Source organism: Aspergillus caelatus (genome assembly GCF_009193585.1).
Source record: "Aspergillus caelatus strain CBS 763.97 unplaced genomic scaffold BDV27scaffold_152, whole genome shotgun sequence".
In the NCBI taxonomy this organism is placed as follows: domain Eukaryota; kingdom Fungi; phylum Ascomycota; class Eurotiomycetes; order Eurotiales; family Aspergillaceae; genus Aspergillus; species Aspergillus caelatus.
The window spans coordinates 13,932-38,413 of NW_022475415.1; the positions used below are offsets into that span (position 1 = coordinate 13,932).

The 24,482-nt window shown below is 49.5% G+C and overlaps 8 protein-coding genes across 8 annotated transcripts; 3 read left to right on the top strand and 5 right to left on the bottom strand.

Annotated features, from left to right (window-relative positions):
* Positions 1–486: 486 nt before the first annotated feature.
* On the bottom strand, positions 487–1,010 carry BDV27DRAFT_160056 (uncharacterized protein; the record flags this gene model as incomplete). The annotated part of the gene is made up of 2 exons (XM_032072966.1): positions 487–788; positions 944–1,010. 2 exons carry the CDS (start codon positions 1,008–1,010, stop codon positions 487–489), a joined length of 369 nt encoding a protein of 122 aa, XP_031925176.1.
* Positions 1,011–2,318: 1,308 nt separating this feature from the next.
* Positions 2,319–3,962, top strand: BDV27DRAFT_22286 (cysteine dioxygenase). Its single transcript, XM_032076053.1, has 3 exons — positions 2,319–2,912; positions 2,967–3,308; positions 3,374–3,962. The coding sequence occupies exons 1-3, from the start codon at positions 2,367–2,369 to the stop codon at positions 3,797–3,799; spliced, it is 1,314 nt and encodes a 437-aa protein (XP_031925177.1). The 5' UTR covers positions 2,319–2,366; the 3' UTR covers positions 3,800–3,962.
* Positions 3,963–4,100: 138 nt separating this feature from the next.
* On the bottom strand, positions 4,101–6,043 carry BDV27DRAFT_132034 (FAD-dependent oxidoreductase). The gene is made up of 3 exons (XM_032067776.1): positions 5,447–6,043; positions 4,585–5,394; positions 4,101–4,529 (listed from the first exon to the last, which is right to left on the bottom strand). Exons 1-3 carry the CDS (start codon positions 5,596–5,598, stop codon positions 4,235–4,237), a joined length of 1,257 nt encoding a protein of 418 aa, XP_031925178.1. The 5' UTR covers positions 5,599–6,043; the 3' UTR covers positions 4,101–4,234.
* Positions 6,044–6,936: 893 nt separating this feature from the next.
* Positions 6,937–9,350, bottom strand: BDV27DRAFT_132038 (major facilitator superfamily domain-containing protein). The gene is made up of 7 exons (XM_032067777.1): positions 9,108–9,350; positions 8,935–9,061; positions 8,835–8,881; positions 8,667–8,773; positions 8,488–8,608; positions 7,806–8,439; positions 6,937–7,722 (listed from the first exon to the last, which is right to left on the bottom strand). Exons 1-7 carry the CDS (start codon positions 9,188–9,190, stop codon positions 7,255–7,257), a joined length of 1,587 nt encoding a protein of 528 aa, XP_031925179.1. The 5' UTR covers positions 9,191–9,350; the 3' UTR covers positions 6,937–7,254.
* A 2,057-nt stretch (positions 9,351–11,407) lies between these two features.
* BDV27DRAFT_22317 (uncharacterized protein) lies at positions 11,408–16,955 on the top strand. The gene is made up of 8 exons (XM_032076054.1): positions 11,408–11,767; positions 11,831–12,246; positions 12,301–12,633; positions 12,694–12,984; positions 13,042–13,696; positions 13,751–14,180; positions 14,246–15,536; positions 15,589–16,955. Exons 1-8 carry the CDS (start codon positions 11,536–11,538, stop codon positions 16,630–16,632), a joined length of 4,692 nt encoding a protein of 1,563 aa, XP_031925180.1. The 5' UTR covers positions 11,408–11,535; the 3' UTR covers positions 16,633–16,955.
* Positions 16,956–17,541: 586 nt separating this feature from the next.
* On the bottom strand, positions 17,542–20,642 carry BDV27DRAFT_147265 (uncharacterized protein; the record flags this gene model as incomplete). The annotated part of the gene is made up of 6 exons (XM_032070712.1): positions 17,542–17,570; positions 18,074–18,372; positions 18,460–19,293; positions 19,383–19,435; positions 19,882–20,147; positions 20,210–20,642. The coding sequence occupies 6 exons, from the start codon at positions 20,640–20,642 to the stop codon at positions 17,542–17,544; spliced, it is 1,914 nt and encodes a 637-aa protein (XP_031925181.1).
* Positions 20,643–21,684: 1,042 nt separating this feature from the next.
* Positions 21,685–23,188, top strand: BDV27DRAFT_166422 (uncharacterized protein). Its single transcript, XM_032074185.1, has 4 exons — positions 21,685–22,394; positions 22,452–22,499; positions 22,568–22,660; positions 22,756–23,188. Exons 1-4 carry the CDS (start codon positions 21,869–21,871, stop codon positions 23,097–23,099), a joined length of 1,011 nt encoding a protein of 336 aa, XP_031925182.1. The 5' UTR covers positions 21,685–21,868; the 3' UTR covers positions 23,100–23,188.
* A 151-nt stretch (positions 23,189–23,339) lies between these two features.
* Positions 23,340–23,813, bottom strand: BDV27DRAFT_160064 (uncharacterized protein; the record flags this gene model as incomplete). The annotated part of the gene is made up of 1 exon (XM_032072967.1): positions 23,340–23,813. One exon carries the CDS (start codon positions 23,811–23,813, stop codon positions 23,340–23,342), a length of 474 nt encoding a protein of 157 aa, XP_031925183.1.
* Positions 23,814–24,482: the final 669 nt, after the last annotated feature.

Consider the following 24,482-nt stretch of genomic DNA (forward strand, 5'->3'; position numbering starts at 1 on the left):
ATGGTATCAAAAGCAGCCCCCATGATGCAATTCAACTGAGATCTCCATAATATCTCGAAACCAGGTAGCTCCCGTCGGGCCCTGGGAGCGTAATCGCCCGCCACGTTATACCGCCAGATCCTGGCACTACCACATACATACAGCAGGCTATCTGGTCGCAAATTATATCTGTGATTCAGGGGAAGATTGATCGCTACTATATACAAGACGAATATCACATTGCCTTCCAATCAAGACTGAATAAATTCCGTATCCGAAACTGTATTATTCACTTGAGCAAGCCATAATTCAGAATAGTGCAAACCTTTAGTTGTTGAGAACATACACGACGATTGACTCGTCCCTAATTCCTATTGAAGACCTGTTTGGGTTGGGATTTTCGCAATCCTGAAGTCACTATGACACCTAGACTATGCTAGCGATAGTCTGGGCTATTTCTTGAGGAGTAAGAGTCGTTCCGTCAATCGTCTTCAAGCCAAGTGCACGCTACTCCGCAGCATCGCCAGTAGCCTCTTGAAGTTGTTCATCCGACTCTTCTCGCCGCTGGAGGCGCGCAGCGAGCTCTCGGTCATCACAATCAAGAATTATCCATTCGCGAATCTGCCAGCTGGCCAACTGAGCGGGTATACAGACCCCGAGAAGAAGAACGAGGTTAGGGGCGAGCATATCTGACACTGGTTTCACAAAAGCCTCGTAGGGTTTCCATAGAGATTCATTATCGCGAATCGAAAGTCCAGGCAACATTTCTGGCGGAGCTATGAGTTCGTCCCAGTCGATAACAATCCAGCCTGGAAGTAGCTTCGCGAAGGTATGGCACGATGGCTATTTTTCCAGAGCCAGGCGCTCCATGAAGGCAATGGATGTTATCGTCGTCCATATTGCTCTTCACTCGTCTTTTCGTGGCAAGGAGTGGTTGACTAGAACAAGTAGCGCATATTAGTACTGATGTTTGCTTTTTCCTGCTTCCAGCTGCCGATCATCCTAGCGAAGCATGGCTGCGCCTTGGGCATCGTGAAGGAGAGGCAATAGATTCCACAGAGCCTGATCGACAGATATGCCAGTCAACACACACATTCATAAATCTTGTCTTCGGCTGATTGCCGCCTCGCCATGGCATTACTTGTACTTCTGGTGTTTTGATTCTCTACATCGGATGAATGCCACCTACCTTGAATTCTGTAAGTCGGTACCGGACTAGTCACTTTACGCCCTCACTAAGTAGCTGATCATTATACATTATACAGTACGCTCCTTGACCAATGTCTATAATTATTCTTGTCTTTTTATCCATGCCTTCGACCAAGGAGCTCCAAATGTAGGGGATGGGGTGCTTCACATGGGTCTAAACTGTAAAGGAGGCCCTCTGACTCAGAATGCCTATGACTTCCGAAATTGATGCTCGTGCACTGCACGTAAGAAGTGGCAACAGTTGCAACCAGTCGTCGTTTCTTTTTACATGAGAGGTTGGGTGGTGGGGCAATCTTCCGCGATTGAGATATAAGGTGGATGTCAAATACAAACTAATCGTAGTGGGGCATAACTAATTAATCAGGTACTATTGGTGCGACCCCGCCAGCAGAGAAAAGTCTCTGTGATACTGTCTGCATCCTGTTCCAATCATACCCATTACTGAGACTGGACGATGAGCGGGCCGCCGGGAGCATCCCCGCTTCCCCCCTCAGCTCGTATGCTTCTCTTGACCCACTTGGATGATTCGTTGGGTGACGAAAGGTTACTAAGAGATCTGCATTTCCCTCATGCAGAAACGCACAGACGTGCAAGACATGACAATTGCACATCGGCGGACTATTCGAGGCAAATGAGCCGGAAACTACTTGGGCGCCAAACTAGGCCCTTGAGATAGAAACGGCTCTGGGAAAGGAACCCCGGAGAGAAAGATATACGAAAGCCTACCTGCAACAGAAGCCTAGATCGACCATGGGATATTCCCATGTTACAAGATCCTTAGCTTCGAGGATGGTCCGCAAACATGTTAATTCGCCTGATTGCCTCTGGCTGACAAGGTCCAGTCGGATGCATATTCCCCCACCTTCAGCTCAGCCTGCCATCAAACCATGCATGGTACTTCTGTTCCTCGGCCAGGTGCTACTACTCAAATGAACACTACGCTCTCTGATTCGCATGGCTAAAGTGCCTTGTTATGCATCCTTCATGTATCGTCTCAGCTGATGCCGAACGCCACGTCATTCGCAGTTATGCATTGCCGCACTTGACGAGCTGCAAACCAACCCCCCAAAGCTATATAAGGACCACGGCGGATTGCCAGCTTTCTACAAGAACAGGAAACCGTGGGTGCACGATAGCCCCTACTGCCCTTGATCCAAGCCAACCCTACCTAATCTATCATGGCAGACCCCGAGCATTTCACCAATCCATTCTGGGCCCCCGAGCCAGATGGGATACTTTCTGGTCATGTCCCCTATTCCTCTATTGAAATGACGATTGGAGGCTTGGGGACAATAGCGGTCCGGTCAAAGACAACAGGGACGTTGGAGTTTATTGTCCGCTCCGCGGGACCGGATCTCCCAACCTTGAAGCTCACGGTCACAGCTGACAGTTGTGTCCTGCAAATGAAGGATGCCGATTCGAAACCATTCAGAGATATTCCCGTGATTGAATACCCAACAGAGCCGAGCACATCAGAAGGCCCGAAGGAACTTCCTTACGTTTATTATCCGAAGCAACCTGCATCTGCCTACTTGAACGTCCAGTCCAAGAAGGATCCTACTGTCTACTGGATATCGGTTGATCGAAGTAATAAACGCTTCCGATACGGTCAACATCTCACAAATGCGTCCCTGACGTACCTGGAGGCGCATTTTGACGGGGACAAACCGTCCAAACAGTGGATGGACCAACTGAAGTCAACCGAAATCCAACAAGATGGCAGGGTAAGCGGCGTTCCCCGTATCCAGCATATACAAGCATTTTGATGACCCCTCTAGGAAATCCCAACACAGGACGTGAGATACGACCCCTTGCCCGTCACGATGGACAAGCCCCCTCTAGTCGTCTCAGATGAGCAGGTATCTCTCGACGATCTCGACAAATACACTCGAACAACATATGCCAACTTACCTCCTGGCTGTCAAGACCTGTATCACAATGTCGCGGGTCACAATATCTCATTGGAGTCCGCCAGTTTTCCTCAGCTGGCACAAGCCATCGACTATAGTTGTCGAGATCCGAACCTGGTTTGCGGCAAGATCCTAGAGGAAAAAAAGAAAAAGGATGAATTTCATGACAAACTAAAGACTTATCTGAGAATTACTGTGGGAAATAACTTGGTCGGTCTACCCCCATCTACAGCGTGAATCTACTTGCATCTAACTGTATTGTTTTCCCTGGGTAGGCCAACTCCCCCGGAATACCGTACGTGATGGAAATTTGGCCCCCGGGTCATTCATCCCCCATCCATGATCACGGCAAGGCATCCGCGGTGATCAAAGTCCTATATGGTAGCATTGATTGCTCCTGGTATGATGCCGTCCAAGAGGGCCGCCAACCGCAGCAGGTTGGTAAAACGACCAAACTGAGCAAGGGGGATGTCACATGGCTGGGCGACAAGCAGTTCCAGATCCATAAGCTCCAAAATAATTACAAGACGGTGTGCATCACGCTGCAGTGCTACCAGTTTGAGAAATCTGACAAAGAGCACTACGAATACTTTGATTTCCTGGACAATGCCCTACACAAAGATCGGTTTGTTCCAAATAGCGACTGTTCCTACAGCAAGTTAGTAGAAGAGCTCAAGGTTGAATGGAACAGAAAGCAGTGAAACACATGGGCTTGTTGTAAGGATACATATGGCACGCAACATTGCACCATGCTTACCAGATTGACCAGTGAATATTTTATGATTCAGCTCCGGATGCAGTGTTGGTTATATCTACATGATTAACTTTAGCCATGATAGCCTTGTTCTTAGACATTAACTCGAGGATTACTCTGAAGCTACCTGTTCTCCGAATCTCTAATGCACCCTCTAATCCACTTGGACAGTTTTATTCAGTAGTTGTTATACCATTTTTACTTGGTCATGTCCAACGCAAAGGATCCATTCTATTTAATATCTGTCGGTCCACGTGGACTGTTAACAATTTGTGAGCAACAATAATGTAACATTGGTTCAGCCGACTACTCCAAAAACACTGATCTAGTTCTCATCGGTTGGCAATCCTATTTGGAACTACATTTAAGCCATAAGATTAACTCAAAACGGCTCCTTCAGCAATGCTTCATACTTGGTGCTGATAGCGTCGGGATCGCTCCATGCTGCAGCAATCACCGCATCACGTTCTTTACACAGTGCAGGAGAGGTCACTACACGCTTGTCCCCTTGAGCGCGAGCTTCCTTCACCAACGCTGATGTACGAGGCTGGCGTCTTTCTGCGTAAGCCTGGAAGAGGCTCGGGAGATCTGAGTCAAGGCAGTCCAACCTTTCGGCGTAGTCCACACTTCCTGACACTATACACGGCATGTATTGCATAAGATGGTAGCAGTCCTCCCTGAAGTATGGTCAGCTGGATCTCTGCACGAAGTACCCAAGAAAATAAATCTTACAAAGCCTGATTCGCGCCCTGCCCTAGGTGAGGTGTCGTGGGATGAGCTGCATCGCCGACCAGCACACAGCGCGTTAGATGCCACTGCTCGGGGCTTAGTTCCTCACGATCAAAAAGGCCAAACTTGATAATCCGGGTCGCCGTCTTGATTAGGTTCAACACTATCGGCTCGAAACCAATCAACTCTGATGCTAACGTCTCGCGCTGCGCCTCGATCTCCGCCGGGCCGGACAGACGCCACGTCTCTTCGTGCTCCAGCGTTTGGGGAAGCGTGACGGCCCAGGAGGTAAGAGTGGATGATATGGGATACGCGATGATGTGTTTGCCGTCTCCGTACCAGTTACAGAGGCTGCCACGTCGGAAGGTGTCCAGCGACTCTGGCGTAGGCGAGATGCCCGCCACCTGCGCCAGGCCCGTGAAGGTCGGCATACCCATATGCATGCCTTGCGCCTCCAGCATTATACTCCGTGAGGCTGCCTTGATGCCATCGCAGCCGATGAGGAACGAACCGGTTACCGTGCGCCCGCCGTCGAAGATAGCCGTGACAGAATCCTTATGCTCCTGGATCGACTCCAATTTCCACCCCTCGCGTAGTTCGACGTCCATGTCGAGCAATCTCTTTTTCAGCATCAAATTGATCGATGTCCGTTTGATCCCCGCGGCTGGCTGCCCGTATTTGGTTGTGAAGGCCGCGGGAAGCCCCGAGTGACCCAAGGTCTCCCCTGAGGAGACGCCATCCCAAAAGCCTGTCAGGGGCAGCGATTCTTTGACAACTTCGTCTGCGAGACCAACCAAATTAAGAACCTTCAGCCTTCAGAATTGGTCAGCTGTTTATGTTTCGCAGATTTATTTAGGATACTCGCCCGTTGGGCATCAGCATTACTGAAGCCCCCGCATCTCCCAGCGCCTTCACCTTCTCAAAAACAATAACGCGGTACCCCTTGCGCTTGTAAAGAATTCCAAGTACAGGACCAGCAATTCCACACCCGATAATCAAAACTAGAGGGGTCATCATTGTGCCTGGGATGGTACAAAGATCCGATCAGCAAGTCTCCTACCGCCGTGTTTCCCGTAGACTTCTAGCCTACCACAGCCCTAAGGACCTGGAAGGAGGAGAGTTGTAAAATGTTCGAGCACAACTTCCGTTATATATTTACGGGTCTGACCAGGCATGCTCAAAAGAATAAATCATCGATCGTTGAAGACACGGACCCTCTCGACATACGGAGTCTCCGTGGCTACGGGGTTCTCTGTTTGACCGCTCCTTGTCTATGGAGGTCCGGCCCAAACAGCAATAGGCATGCAACGAGGTCGGCCAGTTGCGGTGAACGATAAATCTGAAGCCAGTAGCTTCGGGGAATGACGTAGACATGCCCATCTGACGTGGCTTGGTTGTGTTGGTGCCTAATTTATAATGCCGCGATAATGTTACCTTGCACTCTCAAGCCACTGACGTGGAGAATATTCGATTGCTCACCCAGAACCTAACCCTCTATCTATGACGCAACCAAACTAGAGTCGTAGCGTTGGATGAAATGGCTGTATAAAAAGGGATTTTGGGTTTAACACATTGAAATGATGATACGTACTCTTGGAAAAGTTGTCCCCATTTCAAGGCCTCGAGCATATCTGGGTCCAGCCGCGCATGCAACAAGAGTGCAACAGATTGAACAGGGCTTTGACCACTAGAGGTTGCTACCTTGGATTCAATATTATTGTTTGGCAGCAGGTTCTCTCGAAAGGGAGGCCACTTCTTAACGACTCCGCATATTCCGAAGTAGTCACTGAATAATACACCGCCTCGGCTTCAGAGGATACACAGCGAGATGTAAGGATCGACATCAAAGCTGTCCAGTGCGATGCTGGATTAGGGCATGAGCAGTAATGAAATGCAACCCTTTGATAGGAAACTAGGCCTCCTGACCGATGGCACAGACCATCTGAACCCCTCAGAGGGACGCCCCAATAATGCATGTAAGTCCCTATGTTGCGTATCCGACCAAGAGTGTCCAGGTCTACGGAGTTGAACTGGTGGGTGGTACATAATGGTAGCTACCGAGAGACCAGTCCTGTGGAATTTCATTGGCAAGGTGATATATTGTTTTTCTTGTCCTTGTCACGGCCCGCGGGATGAGTTGATATGTGAGATCTTTGTGATGACACCGGTGGCGGAATGGGCGTAGTTTATTGATCCTTCTGATTACGCCACATGTGCTTCTCACTATAGTTGTTGTTTAGCACCCTTTACCGATGGTTACATTTGCAAGTAACTAGACTCCGGTCTCTACTGATAGGTACCCTCTCTGAGGTCTTGTCATGTTCTAGAATCGTGGATATATATATATTTCTGTGTTTAGTTCCCGCCGCAACCCGGTCAACGCAGCTCCCCATCTAGATAGACCATGGACGACGATATGATGAATATATCATGAGAGACACGGATTGAGTGCACCTGAGCTTTATTGATAAATAGTCCAGCGGTGGGGGCCGATGTTTGATAGGCCAAGCACCCCTACGGTAATAATAAGGAGTTAAGCGCCAATAAATTAATGCGTTACGAAGGGTTTCTATTTGCACACACTACTCCACGCTTTTCAACCACAGTCCGTCCGTCTTAACCCATCATCCTTTAGCTGGTCTTTAAACCCCAGCATACTGTCTCTCATTAATCTCACTTCTCCTCAATCGAAGATGGGCGCTCTTTCTGAAATCTCTTCCACACCGTCCCCTTCATACTCGGTGGGATATCAATTGCGAACACACTGAGCAATAGGGCAACAAAACACAAAATGACACAACTATAATAGGCACTCTGGTAGCCGATGCGGCCGTACGCGTCCTTCGGGAGAGATGGGTCACCGTATCGTCGCTGGATACCCTGTGCAATGGCCGTGATGACAGCCAGACCGAGAACCGAGCCGCCTACCTGGAGTGCCAGGTTGAACATCCCCGCAACAGCGCCCTGGTCGGCTCGAGATGCGGAGGAAACAATGACGAAATTGGCCGTGATATATACCGCACCTATTCCGGCAATATAGAGGATCATCCCGGGAAAGGTGTACCGCCAGTATGACGTATCATGGTCAATGAAGGAAAAGAGGAGCACACCAGGAATGGAGAAGCCCCAGCCCAAGATAAACTGCCCCAATCCTTGTTAGTAAAAAGGCTTCTCGTCTCGATTGCAGAGCAGGATGGCAGGAGGGGTCGGCTTCGGAAACATACCATAAGACGTGCACCGAGAATGGGCACTAATCGACCGGACAGCGTATTGAAGATGAGAGCACTCACTCCCAGAGCTATGAAGAGGACCGAGGTGTGGATCGCACTGTTCCCGTAGGACTGGAGCTGGAGGGTTAGGAAGTAGGTGCAAGCCTGGCGGACGGCATACGTGTTCACGGCCAGCACGAGAGTGAGGTTAAAGGAGGTGGAGCGGAAAAGGTGCGGTGCAACAATACCGTTGCTGGTCCGATACTCGTGGAATACGAATAAGCCTAGTAAGACCACTGAAATGACCAGCGGGGCAACAATGCGTGCACTTCCCCATCCTTCGGTATTTGCAGACGTGAGCGCGTAGGTGAGGAGCAGAATTCCCGCCACACTCAGTGCAATGCCCAGCGGATCGAAGCGGTGGACTATTCTCCGGAAGACTGCGGCCAGGCTGTTGGTATGGGCCTCGCGTTGCCCTGCCTCCAACGCGTCGTCGGGGGACGCTGCGGCATCGGCAGGTGGGCGATCAGGTCGTGGGAGGATGAAAAATGCCGCGGGGATGATGACACCGGACAAGATGAGAGATATCCAAAAGATCCATCGCCAACCAACATATGCCGTCAAGACACCACCCAAGATAAGACCAATACTGGTGTCATGTCAGCAGAGACATCAGGGGTCGGGGTGGTGAGCTCACATGAAGCCAAGGGAACCTGATACTCCCCAGAAGCCCAGGGCCTGGGCTTTCTTTGCTGGCTCGGGGAAGCACACAGCAATATGGGCCTGCGCGGAGGGAATCGTAAAAGCAGCGCCAATGCCTGTGACTTTACGTAAATGCTTGATCGTAACGGCGAGGTTCGGTTCGGAACAGCCTACCCTGCAGGGCCCTGGCCACGACCAAGCCAATGAAGTTGGGGGCGAGCCCACAAACCATGGTGAATAGTGCAAAAAATGACATGCCGAATAGAAGAACACGGTGGTGACTAGCGCGATGGTATGCATTAGCACATGTCAGGTTGGAAAAATTTTCGAAAGTTCCCTTACCCAAACAAGTCCCCCCCTCGGCCTCCTAATAGAAGAAATGCTCCGAACTGACAGGATTTAGCACTCCGGCTACACCCAATGGCTGGTGGGAATACCATACCGTGATCGAATAGGCAGAGATAATCCATTGCAGATCGCCCTCGGTCGTGCCCCACTCCTTCTGTATCGTCGGGAGGGCAATAGTGATGGCACTTAGATTGGCGAGGTCCAGAAACATCGCCGTACATCTGTGGCATTTAGTCAATGACACACTAAATCGCTGATGGAACTCACACGACGGCTAGAGTCAGGTAAGGACTGCGACTTTTCATTCGGTATGGGATAGCGCGCAGTTGCGCCCATGGCAGTGTCCCCATAGTGTGGAAAGAACCGCGGTCGTGGATAGAGGACACAAGGACACAAGAAACTTAGAAGAAAAAAGGGAGTCGCCTCGTATCATGGAAGAAAACAGTTCAGGGAGGCGATTATGTACATCTTGTTCTTTGACTAGAAATTTTTTGCACCATAGCTCTTAATGATTTTCTTTTTTTCCTTTGGTGTTTTTTTTCCCCTGGGAAATTAGCCACTACTAACCGTGACGGATCGCCCGCGGATCCTCCGCGGATCCTCCGGGCTTCGGAGGGTTTTGTCGGATCAACCAAATTGTTACCAGTTTCAGTCGAGCTAAGCTTTTTGTCTGGCGCCCAGTATATCGTCCAGAGTACCCCTTATGAGGCTGTCACGGCTTGACGAGGCTACTTCACGAGCTATTGGTGTGCCGTGTACAGAAACGTTGTTTGTATCACAAGTCGATAACCGAAAGAAGGTAACTCAATCTGATGATTCTACAAGTGAGTGATCTACGTGCTCTGATAAGCACAGGATAGTGGGCACAAGAACCACTCTCTACGCAGCCACTCGGCGAGCATCGAGCGGAAGGCTACATGCGGCGGGCTTGGGCCGCGTAATGCGTGAATAATAACACCACGACTTAAAGTACGTATTGGACCCTGTCAAACTATTTTCATCACGGACCGAAGACTGGCATGTTGCCAAGTATTCGTAGAGTTTTCGCTGCAACGGTACTCCACAGGGACTAAACCACTCCGATTGGCCGAGGACCCGAGACCTATACGTTGGAGGCCTTTGATGGACGACAACACCGGCAATATTTAACATGCATACCCAAAGATCAAGACGGACAAAGGAAGACACTCTACAGCCGCACCCTCTATGTGAAAATGGAGAAATAATCTGAGTTGCCCTCTATGAGAATTTGCTAACTTTCGTTTAAACAAGCATGTGGATGGCGCCGGTGGCGGGCCATCCGTTGAGCTTCGCTCTCCACCTTGCCCATATTAATCATAGTGGATAAATCCTTCAGAGCCAAGAAAAGCACATCAGATTTTAAGTAACCATCACGGCACGTTCTTCTGTGCTTTTGTGGTTCCTTCAGCTGCCAAGAACGTCTTGTTTCAAGCCACCCTTCCTCGTATTGAGTCGCTGGTGTCATCGGCTAAGAGAATAGTATATCTTCTGGACCCCAATCGCTACGGACAGGACAGTATTATGTAGTCCTGTATATTTTTAATTCTTGGAACTAAATTCTATAGTCATCCATAATCTTCTATATGTGCTCATCCCGGGTTTTTGTGCTAAATAATCATGCCTTATCAGACAGCTCCTTGGAAGAATGTTGGATGCAAACGATGACCAGGAATTCGGGATACAATAGAAGTGATTTGTGCACCTTTCTACAGGAATGGACTAGTCTTGCATGCAGCAGGTCTTGATAGCCAAGACGGTCGACCCGCAAACTATACTAGCGCTCTAGCAGAACATTTCGGCACAGCCCTCGTATTTTTAGCGCAATCCTTAATAGTGGCACTGTATGCTCTACTCAGCACAATCATGGAGCTCCTAACGGCTATGTTGGGTATGAACATTTTGCTTCAAATACCAGGGGGCTCTCGCCCATCCTGTGCAGTGGCAAGTATTGAGAGAGGTAAAATAAACGAAAAGCCAAAAGTTACTGTTTAAAAAGGGAGCTTGAATAGTATCGATCGGCGTCTATAGCAACATTCGTCATGGCCCGCCTTTAAACTGCAGGATTCTCACCGGAAAAGTTTGCAGATCCATATTTACCGCGCCAGTAAAGCTCGCTGACAAACGTCAATGGCGCAATGCAAAAATAATCATGGCGAATCGCCACTAGCAGGGTTGCACCGTGCCCAATCTAATGTATATACTTTCCAGATCGTTTGTAATACCTCGCTATTGGATAGCCGTACAACGTGGACCGATAGATCCATACTTGACTAGCCGTTCTAGATGCGCTCCAGACCGAAATTGAACGATATTGCAGTGTGGAACCACCACGGTTATGAACGGATACCAGGACAAAATACAAGAACACATTGCTCTGATCCCTGTTGTGGAGCCGAATACCCTGCAATCTAAGCATGAGAAGCTGAACATCGACGATCAGGCTAGACAGGATCCTGGTAATCCTTCTATGCATGCTGAGCGCCAGTCCTTGGAAGAGCCTTTCTTAGAATGTCATGCTTCACGGGCAAATGGAGAGGGAGACTCTTGTAGCAAAGCCTACGATATAAGTAGCTGGACCATTGCCAGTAGATACATGAACAACAAGTACTGGGGCTTCCTAGACCGCATATCACCGACAATATCGGCTGTGTTCCTCTACCTATTTTGATTCATCATGACTACCCTAACGCCTATGCCATTCCTCACGGGGCCAGCAATGAAAGACGGCCAGGGGCACTTCCTGAGTCAGGAACCAGCTGGCGAATTAACTGCTGTTATCACTTTATCAAAGGTTCAGCAGGCTTTGTGGCTGGACTATCTCCGTCGGCCGCATGCTTCGCATTACCATCTAACGCTCTTTGTCAATTTGCAAGAGCTCAAGCCGACGCTGGACCAGATCTTGCAGGGTATTGACTAAGCCATAAGCCCTCTCCCAGAAACGCGTAAATATCGATGCTGACACAGATAAGTGATTCATACTCTTGGCCAACAACATGAAATGCTCCGAACAACGTTTCATCTTGACCACAAATCAAATGATATCAACCAGTCTTACATGGCTGTGCATAGCCCTGCTACCTCCTTCCAGAAATTCGAGATTGTCCAGGACCCTGATCGTGTATCCTCAGCCCTACGTAAGAGCTTTGATCTGAGTGTGGAATTCCCTGTCAGATGGGTCATCCTACAGAAGATTTCAACCAGCAACGGCCTTCTCCAAACGCACTATGATCTTTATATTGTGGGCCACCATATAGCAGTGGATGGGTCGAGCATGAGCTACCTGTCCCAAAGCATCTTACAGCAACTTCATCCACAATTTGATCAATCTGTGGTTACCCAGACTTCGTCTAATTCCCCGGGTTACGGGCAGTTCGTGCAGAAGCAAGTAAGATAATCCGCGCTCCCACATCCTTGTCGGTAGCTCATATTAGGAACACAGGACGCATTTCTTAGAGGCCCAGCTATGAAAGCTGCGGAGCAATTTTGGATGTCCCAACTGTCACATACTGTGCCGTTTGAGTGGGCCGCCCCGAAAAGGAATGACACTAATGATTATCGAGTTATGAATACCTGGACCTCTTTCACCAATGATGAATTGAAGGCCTGGGGCAGTTTGTATAAAACATCCTGGTTTCGCGTTGCCTTCTCGATAGTCGGACTGATAACATCGGGGATCGCCAAGCCCACCCCACACCATGATCATACTCTCCTCGTAGCGTTGGGTGGGAGGCCGCAAGGCTACGAAGGCTGTGTGTCTCATATGGCAAATACTGTACGACTCCGGAATCCCAGAGGGCCCGTATGTTCTCCAAGAGGCTAACTTTCCCGTTAGATGCCAATTAAAACTCCCGTGTCGTCCCTCCTCCAGCGCCGAGCCACGTTTGCCGATGCCGTCAAAGAGATGGGGCGCTCCATCTCCACTGCCAAGAAGCATGAGATGTTTCCTTTTGTCTCGCTCGTCGATGCGGCGAGGGAGACGATGAGTGACAAGATGCTAGACTTCAAAGTGTCTGTCACTTTCTCCCCAAAGCTTGCAAGCGAGAACTGTACCATATACCCAGTGGAAGGTGTTTGGGATCTCTTCTTTTGTTTCCTTGAAACCCAGAATGGTGTCTCTTTAGGTGTACGTGGGATCAAATATATACAGCATAGATAACTTACAGCAGCTGACGATTACTAGGTCATAAGCAACCCAGCGGTGTTTGACTCCGACGCGATTGAAACCATGAAGAAGCAATTCCTGGATACCGTCAAACTATCACAAGAAAACCCCAGTTTTCTTGTGGGGGAGCTTTCTTATCTTGAAAGCCATACTGTCTCAGATATTATATCCGGACCTAGCGTAGATGCCGTGGATGCAATCACCTCATCCCGGGTGCATAAGTGGATTGAGGCTCGATGTGCTACCCAGCCAGATGCCATTGCGCTGTCTTGTGCAGAACGTGGTCAGCAAATGACATATGCTGAGCTTGATAGGAGAACGAACCAGATCGCTCATTATCTCTGTGGTAATGGGATCACTGCGGGTGAAACCGTTGCGTTGCACATCAACCGTGGATTTGCACTTCTATTATGGATCATCGGTATTCTTAAGGCGGGAGGCTGTTTTGTGGTGCTCGACAAAGCATTGCCCACGGGTCGCAAGCAGTCAATTCTCCGTACTTGTGAACCCGTCAAACTCGTCACTGATACTGCAGCAGCGGATGACCTTCTCTCGCAAGTTGACAAGGTACCTTCCGTTATTGTATTGGATGCTGGATTCGACGGCGAGCTCACGAGCTATCCAGTGGCCCATTGTACTGGGCAGGCTACAGCAGATAACGACTTAGCGTACAGTGAGTACATTGTGCCGACCTGGTATTACTAGTTAACTAACTTCCGGCTTTCAGTGGTATTCACCTCCGGTTCAACCGGACAACCTAAGGGCATCATGGTGGAGCACGCGAATGTAGCCCACTATGTAAGTGCAGCTCGCAGTGTTGTACATATTGGCCCTGGGAGTAAGGTCCTCCAGTTCGCATCATTCGCCTTTGACGCATCTATCCTCGAGTGGGCCGTCACTCTATCCTATGGAGCTACTCTTTGCTTCGTCGAGCACCCCACTCTGCTGGTTGGTGATTATTTAGCCGACGTCTTAGAGATGAACCGTATCAACTTCTTCCATACCACTCCCTCGGTGCTCGCAACTATTCCGATAGACAGGCCCCTCGCCAATCTGAGGCTAATCTCTGTTGGTGGGGAGGCCTCCTCTACCGGATTGTTAAGAGCATGGCGGCAGAAAGTGACTCTCCTACATGCATATGGACCAACCGAAACCACGTAAGTGAATCCCCTATATCTCGGCTATGTTTAAATCGAAGCAACTTCTTATTGTACCACTACAGGGTGATCGTTACTTCGGAACCAATCGCCGAGGATCCTGGCAATTCTGAGAATCCTTCTCCTTCTGTGATCGGCAAGCCTTTCCCAAATTGTGAGGTCGTGATCTGTAACGAAGGTTCAGATGTGCCTTTGTCGGTTGGGGAAACCGGCGAGATTTGCATCTTTGGGCCCCAAGTCTCCCGAGGATACAAAGGTCAGGATGAACTCACCGCCACCAAATTCCGCACGATTGAGCTACATGGTCGGAAAGGGCGTCTCTACCGCAGCGGAGATCGAGGTTCACTGACCGCTGATGGCAAAGTCTTGATCGGTGGCCGTATGAACAACCGAGAGATCAAACTCCGCGGCTACCGCATGGACCTGTACGAAATCGAAAAGAGCATCCTGGACCACAGTCCGGAAGTCATGCTAGTCTCTGTACAAGTTGTCGATGGCTCACTGATTGCCTTTGTAACTCCGGAGAGCGTCAATTGCGAAGATGTCCGTCGGAGACTGATGGACGATGTCCCTGCTTACTCTGTTCCCACTAACATTCACGCCGTTTCAGAGCTTCCGCTCAACGCGAATGGGAAGGTTGATCATGCGGCAGTTGCTGAAAAAGTTCGAATTCCTACGGCCGCGGCATCCAAGGCTAGCTCTACGGATATAACACGGAAGACACCGACCATCAAAGCGGGGGAGAAGAAGCTCGATGCAGATCGAGCCAGAGCTTCATTGACTTCCATGGTATCCCTGATATGGGTCGATGTTCTCGGCCTCTCCAAACCTCCCATGGAAGATGTCAATTTCTTCGATGCAGGTGGCCACAGCATCCTCCTCGTTGAACTGCATAAGCGGATTAGTGAGCGGTTCCCCACCGCTGGTATCCGGCTTTTAGACTGCTTTCAGCAGACAACTATTGAGAAGCAAGCTACCTTTCTCGCAGGACTTGTCGACTTCGAATCCAGTCCTCCTTCAACATCTTCCGCAGACATTGGACCAAGTCCAAGTGCATCCGGTACTCTGACTCCCAGATCTTCCATCAGCTCCTTCGATCAACCGGAAGAGAAGTTTGCGATTGTTGGTTTGTCTGGTCGCTTCCCTGGCGCCGACGATGTGGGGAAATACTGGGATCTCTTGATGAATCGCCGTGATGGAATCACCACCGCATCGAGTGCAGCAGGACACGGTCACTTCGATATCGATGCAGATGAAGTATTCGTTCCGCGCTATGGGACTATAAACGGCCTGGATGACTTCAACCCCGCTGCCTGGAGTCTCTCTGAGGAAGAGGCCAAAACTTTGGACCCACAGGTATGCTATATTACATCGAATGTTTTACTAAAACATACTAACCTCTGTATAGAAGCGCATATTTCTCACAGTAGCCTCTGAAGCACTAAGTGATGCCTGCATAGATCTGTTCAAGAAAGAGGAGAATAAGGTTGGAGTGTTCATTGGAGCCGCTGCTAATTCCTACATCCATGACCCGAACACTCCAGCTCCTAGCAATGCGTTCCAGAGACGGTATCGAACCCTCCTTGACGAGAATATATCCACCTTCACCTCGTACAAGCTCAATTTGACGGGACCCAATGTGACGCTGAATACTGCTTGCGCTAGCTCTCTTGTAGCGTTGCATGTTGGCTTGAATGCGCTCCGTAGTGGTGAGTGCGAGGCCGTCCTGATTGGCGGAACATCAGTTGTCTACCCCCAGGAAGGAGGTTACATTACGTCGCCTGGGCAAGTCTTCTCCGCCAGTGGTGAATGCCGTCCCTTCGACAGCCGTAGCGACGGTTCAGTTCCAGCTGATGCCGTCGCCGCTGTGGTTGTGAAGCCCCTGCAAGCTGCCGTTCGAGACGGAAACACAATTTACTCCATCGTGGAGGGACACGCCATCGGCACTGACGGCGCCATTGATAAGGCCGGCTTCACCGTTCCCTCTAGCACTGGCCAGGCACGCACCATTACTCATGCCATCCAGTCCAGCGGCATCTCACCGGATACAATCAAGTATGTTGAGATGCACGGATCTGGTACGAGCATGGGGGACGCACTCGAGCTGGATGGACTCCGAAAGGCATTTGACACCGTCAGTGCAGCATCTGACTCCTGCATCTATGTGGGCTCAAACAAGGGCAACTGCGGCAACTCAGAGACTGCATCTGGATTAATGAGCGTCATCAAGGCATCCCTGTCATTGACCCGTGGGGTTGTTCCTCCGCTCCGGGAACTCGGAGAGACAAATCCCTCGTGCGACTTCACTGGAAGATTTCGTCCATTGACAAGCGCCCTAAAGCTAGGTACTGCCGATCGAATTGGAGTAACATCCCTGGGTTATGGAGGTACGAATGCGCATGTTATCCTGGCCTCCCCTGCGCAGAACGGTGTGAACCTTATTCAAGAATGAGTTATTCTTCCACCACGTCGGAGAACGGAAGATCGTCCAGCTTTAGATATAGCCATCATCAGTTGGAGGAGACTTATGACGGTGTTGGGTGATTTATCGTGTGGATTGCGGCTGTAGATGTGCTCACTAAACGGTTGGCCCGACGCCCGCGGAATGCTGAAGTTGAGAAGCAGTACAGACTACTGAAGGAAATGTCTGGCTCACATCGGGAGGCGGTAGTAGTTAAAGACCATCAATGGTAAATTCAATAATATCAAGCTTAACCAAAGCCGTGCGTAATGGGATAGTCATAGTATGAATGTAAGAATGATGCTAGGGTTTTTCATCTACTGGGATCAAAATATATTTTCGAGGGATTAAGCTAGGCGAAATCATCCATTTATCTACCCACTGTAATATCGCTTCTCTTTGTTTCAGCTCACAGAGATTATATAAGATATCACCTCCAATGGACCTCCGATGCTTAAGGACCTGTCTGGTATTGACGAAGGCATGGATTGGTTGGTAATCAGATGACCTTCCTTCCTGTGATAGCAGCTATACATCGTCGTCCTCCCAGAAGGAATATTGTCTTAGCTGTGTCCCCCAGCCTCCCTTTGCCATTTCCATAACTTGGATTGTCGACGGGGCTAGAAAGGTGCACAGTGTTCTCCAGCCCTAGCGTTTGAAGGAACCTCTAATGGATCTCATGGAAGGCAAGGTTGTGTGCTGCGGGCGGTTCTGATGAACAGCTGGCAAGCCACTAGTTAAGTGTTGTGGGTATACTCAGTACCTCGTCAAACCACTGGTCATCTCCCAAATCCATCGATTGCATCCAGGCTATCTGATCCAGATCGGGGATATGTGGATTTTGCCTAGTTACAGCAGGGTTGCTCTCACTAAGGACATACGCTTCCTGCATCGGACAGGCTATATCCCACCGTGCTTCCGCCCACAGCCTGCATCGTATTAACAGCTTGGATAAATAATGGAGTAAATGATCGTTGCACTGAAGCTCTGGCTGGTGGCTGCCCTGCTCCAGCTTCTGCAGCATTGAGTCAATCGTCGAGATGAGCGGGACTGCGTTCCGCACCGCTTGGCAATCCCATTCGGGGTCTCGGAGGGTAGAAAGATATTTCAGCAGCGTGAGGCTCGTGATCATCTGGGACCAAAAGTGAACGGGCTGGCCGATGAGTTTGGAGTCGTGGATGGCGTCGAAGCTGTCCAGCCATAATTTGATGTTTTCAACTGACTGCCATAAGCATTCAAATCGTTCAAATCCCAATCGTCCGTTGATATTTAGAGGTCGTGGTTCGTGAGTCATGGAATAAGCTAGTTGGTTTATGTATAGTTCGACATACTGAGCGTGAGCATGGAGAATGTCTGTACCATCATCATAGACATATCAGTATATCTGCAAAGAAGACACTCTACCAGGGTATTTGCTAGATAGGACACTTACCTATTTTGGAACAATCAGTCTGGAATGAAGACCTGAGCTCTTGCAGCTGCCTGCGTAGCATCTTGAAGTACAATAAATGCGGAAGTGAGGCCATGGCAGGATCTGTACCTGTGCGAGTGCATCCTACCTCCTCCGCTTGCCGAGTGTTCTGCGCCTTTTGCTTAAATAGCTGCAGGCGCACTTGTGAGACAAATACCTTGTCCGCAGGGCAAGGTTCATTGAGTGTTAGAATGTGGAGTGCCTCTTCCATTTGGGGCGTCCAATTTAAGGCATCCTGACGGCCAAGGTGAGACGAAAGACTAGGACGGATCACGTCACATGTTAGGCATTGGCCTTAAAGATGTAGTGTCGGAAATTAATGAAGATGAAGTAGGGAGGATACATACTTGGAACTCAATACAAAACATGCCAATAATGCCCGGCGTCCTTCAAGTAAGCTACACCGCGTTTCAGCATTGGGGCTGTGCCTCGTTTCCTCAGCTTGACCCTGGGAAATAGCCATCATGACTTGAACGTCCGGTGGGGACGGTTTGAACAACCGCAGATCATATACTAGTGATATCGCGAGCATCATGAGGCGAGAAACTAGATCCGCTCTGCCGAGGAAAATATCGGTACTCCAAGCAATATACGTCAGTAATCCTAGAAGCATATCGATGCTAGACTCAACCCTGAGCAATGCAGATGTGAATAGGAGGTGCTTCAGCCCCTCCACTTGAGCTAATCGCTCCTGGGTCGAGAAGGTCGTGACGGTGTGAATAGCTCGTAACAAGAAAGGCCTGTTGTGGCGCAGATACTGTGTCGTCATCTCCGGAGTGAGGTCGATGAATGGAAAATATGGCAGCATTTGGTTTCGGAAATATGCCAACCGCCCATCTTCTTGATTCGGCAGTGAAGCAGTCGGAGATGTTGCATAAGAAGAGGAGTGAGGCGATGGATTTGGGTGCGTTGATACAGTGGCATTCGACAGGGCCAGTCTCGTACTGGAATCAGAATTCGTAATGTTCACGAAAGCACCATTTGACGTAGATCTGGGCTGAGTGGTATCGGCCAGGGCCCCAAATGAGCTAGTGGAACTGATGAAGGTCTGCATTGCAGCCAGTAAACTCTCCATCTTTTCTTCTAGTCGAGCGATCCGCGTATCGGACCCTTCAGCCGTGGGACCATGACGCCTGCGAACTGAATCTGATGGTTGGCACTTTTTCTTTAGACGGAGACACCTGGAAAAATGAATTAGCTGAATGTTATGATAGTCACAGGTCTAGCCAGGTCAACCTTTCACAGTCACTGCCACTCCGAGGACGCACACATCGGCACTTTGCCCTGTAGCAATTTTTGCAAGCACGGCCATAGGTGCTTGGACTTCCAGTTGTTGGGTTAGTTGTTTCCATATTACGGATTAGAAATTACAAGCTATACCAGAAGTCTCCGGAAATAGCCCAAGTTTGAGGACAATTTAGAGAATACTTTTCTCTGCTGACTTTACGGAGGGGAACACGGCCGGACTGGCTTCCGTCCCATGCTGACGACGGACTTCGGCCTCCGAAATCCGTTTTATTTGTTGATTAGCGTGGTGAGTCTCACATAGTCTTTGATACATGCAAAGTTCCGTGTCCTGACTCCTGCCAATAAAAACAACAAGAAAATCCTCAAAATCATGTAAGATCTCCTCGACTTCAAACTTTATCCAAAGCCGACTCCCGGTTAATCACCCAAGTGAAAAATCGGTAGGGAAGAAAGATGTTGCATAGCCAACTCAGAGTCGAAGCCTGGCCCCGTCGAATGAAGATACCACGACTATTAAGTACATCATCCACAACGTTCTTTGCTGCGATCTCGATATTCTGTTTGTTTGGATGCACCATCGTCTTCTTATGTCGATCGATGACCGCTATGATCTTCCGGTAGGGCGAGTCGGGGGGCAGCTCCAGGTCTGTGATATTGTTCGGGTCGTTTCCACTGGTCTGGACACCGCCGAGGATGACAGTAACCACACGGACGCCTAGAGGTGCCATCTCCAGGCGCAATGTCTCGGAAATCCGCGTACCAGCACTTCTAGAGCTGCTATATATACCTATTCATCCGAGTCAGACTCGGAGTACTGCCCTTACAAGGAAGTGAGCTAGGAGAACGTACCTGCCCATGCAAAAACCATTTCGCCAGACACAGAGCTGATATTGCACACGACCCCCTTGGCCTGAATAAGCATAGGGGCAAAAGCCTGCACCATGGCAACAATACTCCACACATTTGTATCGTAGACCTTCTTCGCCTCGTCGAGGGAGGCGTCAAGAAGCGGCACTATGGCGTTCACACCGGCGTTGTTGACAAGGACATCAAGCCGCCCGCCCGTATGTTTCGCAACAGTCTGTGCACATTGATGAATCGACTCGACCGATGTCACATCAAGTTCGATGATCTGAACACCGTCATAATCGGCCAGAGATCCGGCTTTGGCCATGTTGCGCAGTGTCGCGAGGACCTGGAACCCTCTGGCGTGGTAGACTTTAACCATGGCCTCCCCAAATCCTCCATGGCTGCAGCCGGTAATCAAAACTGTTTTAGGCATTTTGGCGCCTGCCACTTAGTATGAGATGTTTACAATGAATCGAGCCGGTAGCATCACTCGGGACTTAGGCAACGCTTCATTTATACATGGCGAATACCGGATTTCGGCTACCAAATCCGTAGGTATTTATAGGGCCGAATCACCGAATCGGAGGTAGATAGGCTCCCACCGGAGAGTCATCCGTATATGAGTCTCCTACAAAGGTTGTCGGCTCCGTGGCCAGGTGTTTGACCCATGTGGCACCTGACGAGTCTTGAATGGGGATTTTGACCCTTCGCCTTTAGTGATTAAGATGGGGAATCTCAGCGAGAAGATCCGCGGCCGAAGGGCAGGTGCATACTCGGTTGCTTGCGTTTCTCACTCAAGCAGGCCGGCACATCCCTGCTCAATGGAGTTTACTCTATTCTGCCTTTCTTTTCTTATACATATTTGCGACAACCCTATCTGTAGACACTCAATGGGGCCCTATAACCTCGTCAAGCTTTTCGCCATCTTGAAAGGCAATTGTGGTTGATATTACCCTTATACCAGCCTCCTGAGTAATATCCCGTTACATATAGAACCACTTGTTATTCCCAATCCTGACTTTTATAAATATAGAATTTCGTTTGCCAGTCGATGTTTGGTGTTTTCGTTTTCCCGACACAACCTCCGGTCAAAATCATTGTTGGTTTTTGGCGAATCCATTGACCCTTTTCTACAGTATGTTCGACGATTACTCAAGTCCATTGTAGCTTTCCGCAGTGGTTATAAGGGGGTTAGTGCCTACTCCACAGTGTTCGGACGGCCGTTCTGCTTGGCAATTTAGGGACAAGGAGCTTCCACAACAAGTTCCCTGTTGATGGAGATTTTCTCCGTTGCCTGTTAAATGAAACCACCTAATTGGGTTAAGGGGCCGGTCGACGGAGATTTAAGTCGCCTGTCAGCGGAGACTTTCTCGCTTCCGTGGAGGGAGCTGAATAATCCAGAATTGGGTAATCAATGCCCTAGGTACTTGGTGGCACATAGTCCCTGACATCAAGAGACGAAATATATATAATGACGGACTTTTGCTACTCTACCACTCTGAGATTCCGAATCCTGTGTAAAAAATGGTAAATTCAACAAGATACTACCATTGATTTCTCCCCACGTCATATCTCCTCTTCGGAATTGAACCCATGTTGAAACTTCGTTTACTCTCTTTGAAGTATTCGTGCACGTGCCTAGAACACTAGAAGAAGAGAATGTCCACCTCCACCGCTTTTCATGTTATAACCGTCGTTGGTGCGACAGGAAATCAAGGAGCTGGCGTTATCCAGGCGCTGCTCGGCTCTAGGAACCCAGATGGAGGTCTCTGGCATGTCCGAGGTGTAACGCGTGATCCCAACTCACCAAAAGCGAAGTCGTTTCTATCCGCCCACCAGACAAGCGACAAACGCCTCTCTCTCGTTTCAGGCGACGCGTACGACAAAAATTCCTTGCATGTCGCCTTTGCAGGTGCATATGGCGTGTTTGCCATGACTTCCGAGACCCATACGGGAAGAATACTGGAGAAGGATGAAGAAATGAAGCATGAGATCGACGCCGGTCAGAATATGGTCCTGGCTGCCGAAGAGTGTGGTGTCAAGCATTTCGTCTTCAGTAGTCTGCCGGACATGGTCAGCGCGACGGGGGGTCGATTTGTGAATATCCATCACATGAACAATAAGTATGAGATTGAGAAATTCGCCAGAGAAAGACTTAGCGGCGGGGTGACTTGCCTTATTCCAGGTTTGTGCCACAGCTCTGCGGCGTAATCCAGTACTGACAGCGGGCTTTTTTGTGCAGGATTCTTTTATACTAATTTGCGTTGGCCTCAATATTCGATTCGCCGATGTGAGTTCGGCTTCAGACATCCAGACCTTAACCCATCCAAGGTACAGGCTAATATGACGATTTGGTAGCAAACGGCGTCGTTGAGTTTCGTATTCCCATCCCCGGTGGCCAAGTTGCACAGTGGACAGATCCAATCCACGACATGGGAAATTTCGCAGCGAGTAAGTTCATGTTATTCCCCCTAAAACGGGTAAAACGAAGAATCCATAGACGTTTCTCAAAAGGATAACTTAACATGTCGACTTTTTACAAAAAGGAGTATTCGAGCTCGGCGTCCCAAAAACCCACGGAAAGAGCTACTTGGTGCTAAGCTCTCGCACCACACCCGATGAGATGGTAAAGACATTCACAAGAGTCACCGGCCAGCCTGCGATCCACGATCCCATATCTGCGGAGGAGTTCGCCGAGATGACGGCTCCGCGCGTCGGTCCGGCCTTTACGGAAGATGCCAAGGAGATGATGGAATGGGCTGCTGTGGCGCCCGCGGATAGGATCTGTTACGGGGCTTTCGCTGAAGATCAGGATCGCTCGTTTGAGGAACTTGGTCTGAAGGCTTCTACTTTTGAGGAGTGGCTTCGCCGCAGTGGATGGATGGGTTGAAATAGTAGTAGAGTAATTGGGCTACCTAGTGTGTTATCAACTCTACTACTGCTTAGCTTTCTGCCTACGTACCCTTACCTAGTTTGACAGGTCTTCTACCCTAAATAGTAGATATTCCCTCGGCAGGGGTCCTACTCCAAATCGAATGCACTGCATTCCTCCACCCCTTCTAGGTTAGGGTCATTTGTTTGTTTTGGCCGCCGGCTACCAGAAATATCGTAGGAAGGAGTCTGGCCACGGCTAATTGATTATTAGTGTTGCGGGCAAAAGCCTAAGCGTCAGGGCTGCATGTATGTTGCAGTTCTGTGAATCCTGATGGGTCCAGATTTTCAAGTTGTAAGACAGGCGCCCCGCTTGGGCGTAGGCGGATGGCCGGCCGGTTCGGCCAGTCCCGGAGAGTCTGTCAGGCTTTCTTAGGGATCCAGAGTGGGATCCGGCTCGCCAGGTATATGCTCCACCAATACCCACCATTAAGCCAAGGCGTATATTCGGAAATGATCGAATCAGGTTTGTAACGGCCTGAGTGGCCGAATTCGTACCATAGCCGCTAGTTGAGGTGATAACCACGTTATGTTGTTCAAATCTCCCCAGGAGATAGAGATTCCCATCGTGCAAGGCTGGCTCCAAAGGCTCACCTTCTTGGTCGGGCAGCGCTCGGGCAGCATGGAGCTCACAGTCGAGGGCGCATCCCCAACCAACAGTATAGGCAATCATGGTCCAGTTCCCTCATGGCCATGGCTCCCTGAACTGAAGTGAAATGAACGGTAGGGCTAGGAGATTGTGTCACGATACCGCGGGAGAGCTCAGATAGAATTTCCGCATGCTATTTAAGCACCCGGGCGAGGCTCTTATCCCTGAATGGTTGGGTCTGTCGCTATTTCTACTAGTGCGTGCCGCCTGCATGATGATTTTGGTGCACGTCGGGCGTCAAGCCTGCGGCATCGACTTATCCCCTCGTCGGCTGACCGTGGGTCATTGTAGCGCGATATTTCGCGCACTTCCCCCCGACCGGTCTGATTGGGCTGTGATCAAGTCACGGTTCCGATCAAGAATATTGCTTATTTGGGGGATTTTATATGAGGCAGGGTCTACTAGCTGACCACCTTCCAACATATAAATGTAAGATCGAGGCTGATTACATACGTCGTGCCGCAAGGCTTTTTCCGTTGCTCCGACCGCCGCTCGAATCAGCCAGTGACCCCCCCCGGTTTCTCTTTTTCTTAATCTACCTATCGAGCTTGATCAGTCAATAATCCTGACTAACTATCTATTCTTATTGTTTACTCTTAATACAAGTGTATATTAAGGAGCTTGGGAATATTGGGTTTATTTCTTAAATAATCAGTGAAGCACTTATTCGAAAAATAGTAATTCTGACAGAGC

Bases quoted from the DNA above. Each gene is read 5' to 3' on its own strand.
- BDV27DRAFT_22286 (XM_032076053.1), top strand. From the start codon at position 2,367: ATGGCAGACCCCGAGCATTTCACCAATCCATTCTGGGCCCCCGAGCCA. The intron at 2,913-2,966 runs GTAAGCGGCGTT...TGACCCCTCTAG, and splicing joins AAATCCAACAAGATGGCAGG to GAAATCCCAACACAGGACGT. The intron at 3,309-3,373 runs GTCGGTCTACCC...TTCCCTGGGTAG, and splicing joins TTACTGTGGGAAATAACTTG to GCCAACTCCCCCGGAATACC.
- BDV27DRAFT_132034 (XM_032067776.1), bottom strand. From the start codon at position 5,598: ATGATGACCCCTCTAGTTTTGATTATCGGGTGTGGAATTGCTGGTCCT. The intron at 5,395-5,446 runs GCGAGTATCCTA...CCAATTCTGAAG, and splicing joins GTAATGCTGATGCCCAACGG to GCTGAAGGTTCTTAATTTGG. The intron at 4,530-4,584 runs GTAAGATTTATT...ACCATACTTCAG, and splicing joins CAGGGCGCGAATCAGGCTTT to GGAGGACTGCTACCATCTTA.
- BDV27DRAFT_132038 (XM_032067777.1), bottom strand. From the start codon at position 9,190: ATGGGGACACTGCCATGGGCGCAACTGCGCGCTATCCCATACCGAATG. The intron at 8,882-8,934 runs GTATGGTATTCC...AAATCCTGTCAG, and splicing joins TCTCTGCCTATTCGATCACG to TTCGGAGCATTTCTTCTATT. The intron at 7,723-7,805 runs GTATGTTTCCGA...GGATTGGGGCAG, and splicing joins TTCTCGGTGCACGTCTTATG to TTTATCTTGGGCTGGGGCTT.
- BDV27DRAFT_22317 (XM_032076054.1), top strand. From the start codon at position 11,536: ATGACTACCCTAACGCCTATGCCATTCCTCACGGGGCCAGCAATGAAA. The intron at 12,985-13,041 runs GTACGTGGGATC...GACGATTACTAG, and splicing joins AGAATGGTGTCTCTTTAGGT to GTCATAAGCAACCCAGCGGT. The intron at 14,181-14,245 runs GTAAGTGAATCC...GTACCACTACAG, and splicing joins TATGGACCAACCGAAACCAC to GGTGATCGTTACTTCGGAAC.
- BDV27DRAFT_166422 (XM_032074185.1), top strand. From the start codon at position 21,869: ATGTCCACCTCCACCGCTTTTCATGTTATAACCGTCGTTGGTGCGACA. The intron at 22,395-22,451 runs GTTTGTGCCACA...TTTTTTGTGCAG, and splicing joins GGTGACTTGCCTTATTCCAG to GATTCTTTTATACTAATTTG. The intron at 22,500-22,567 runs GTGAGTTCGGCT...ACGATTTGGTAG, and splicing joins TCAATATTCGATTCGCCGAT to CAAACGGCGTCGTTGAGTTT.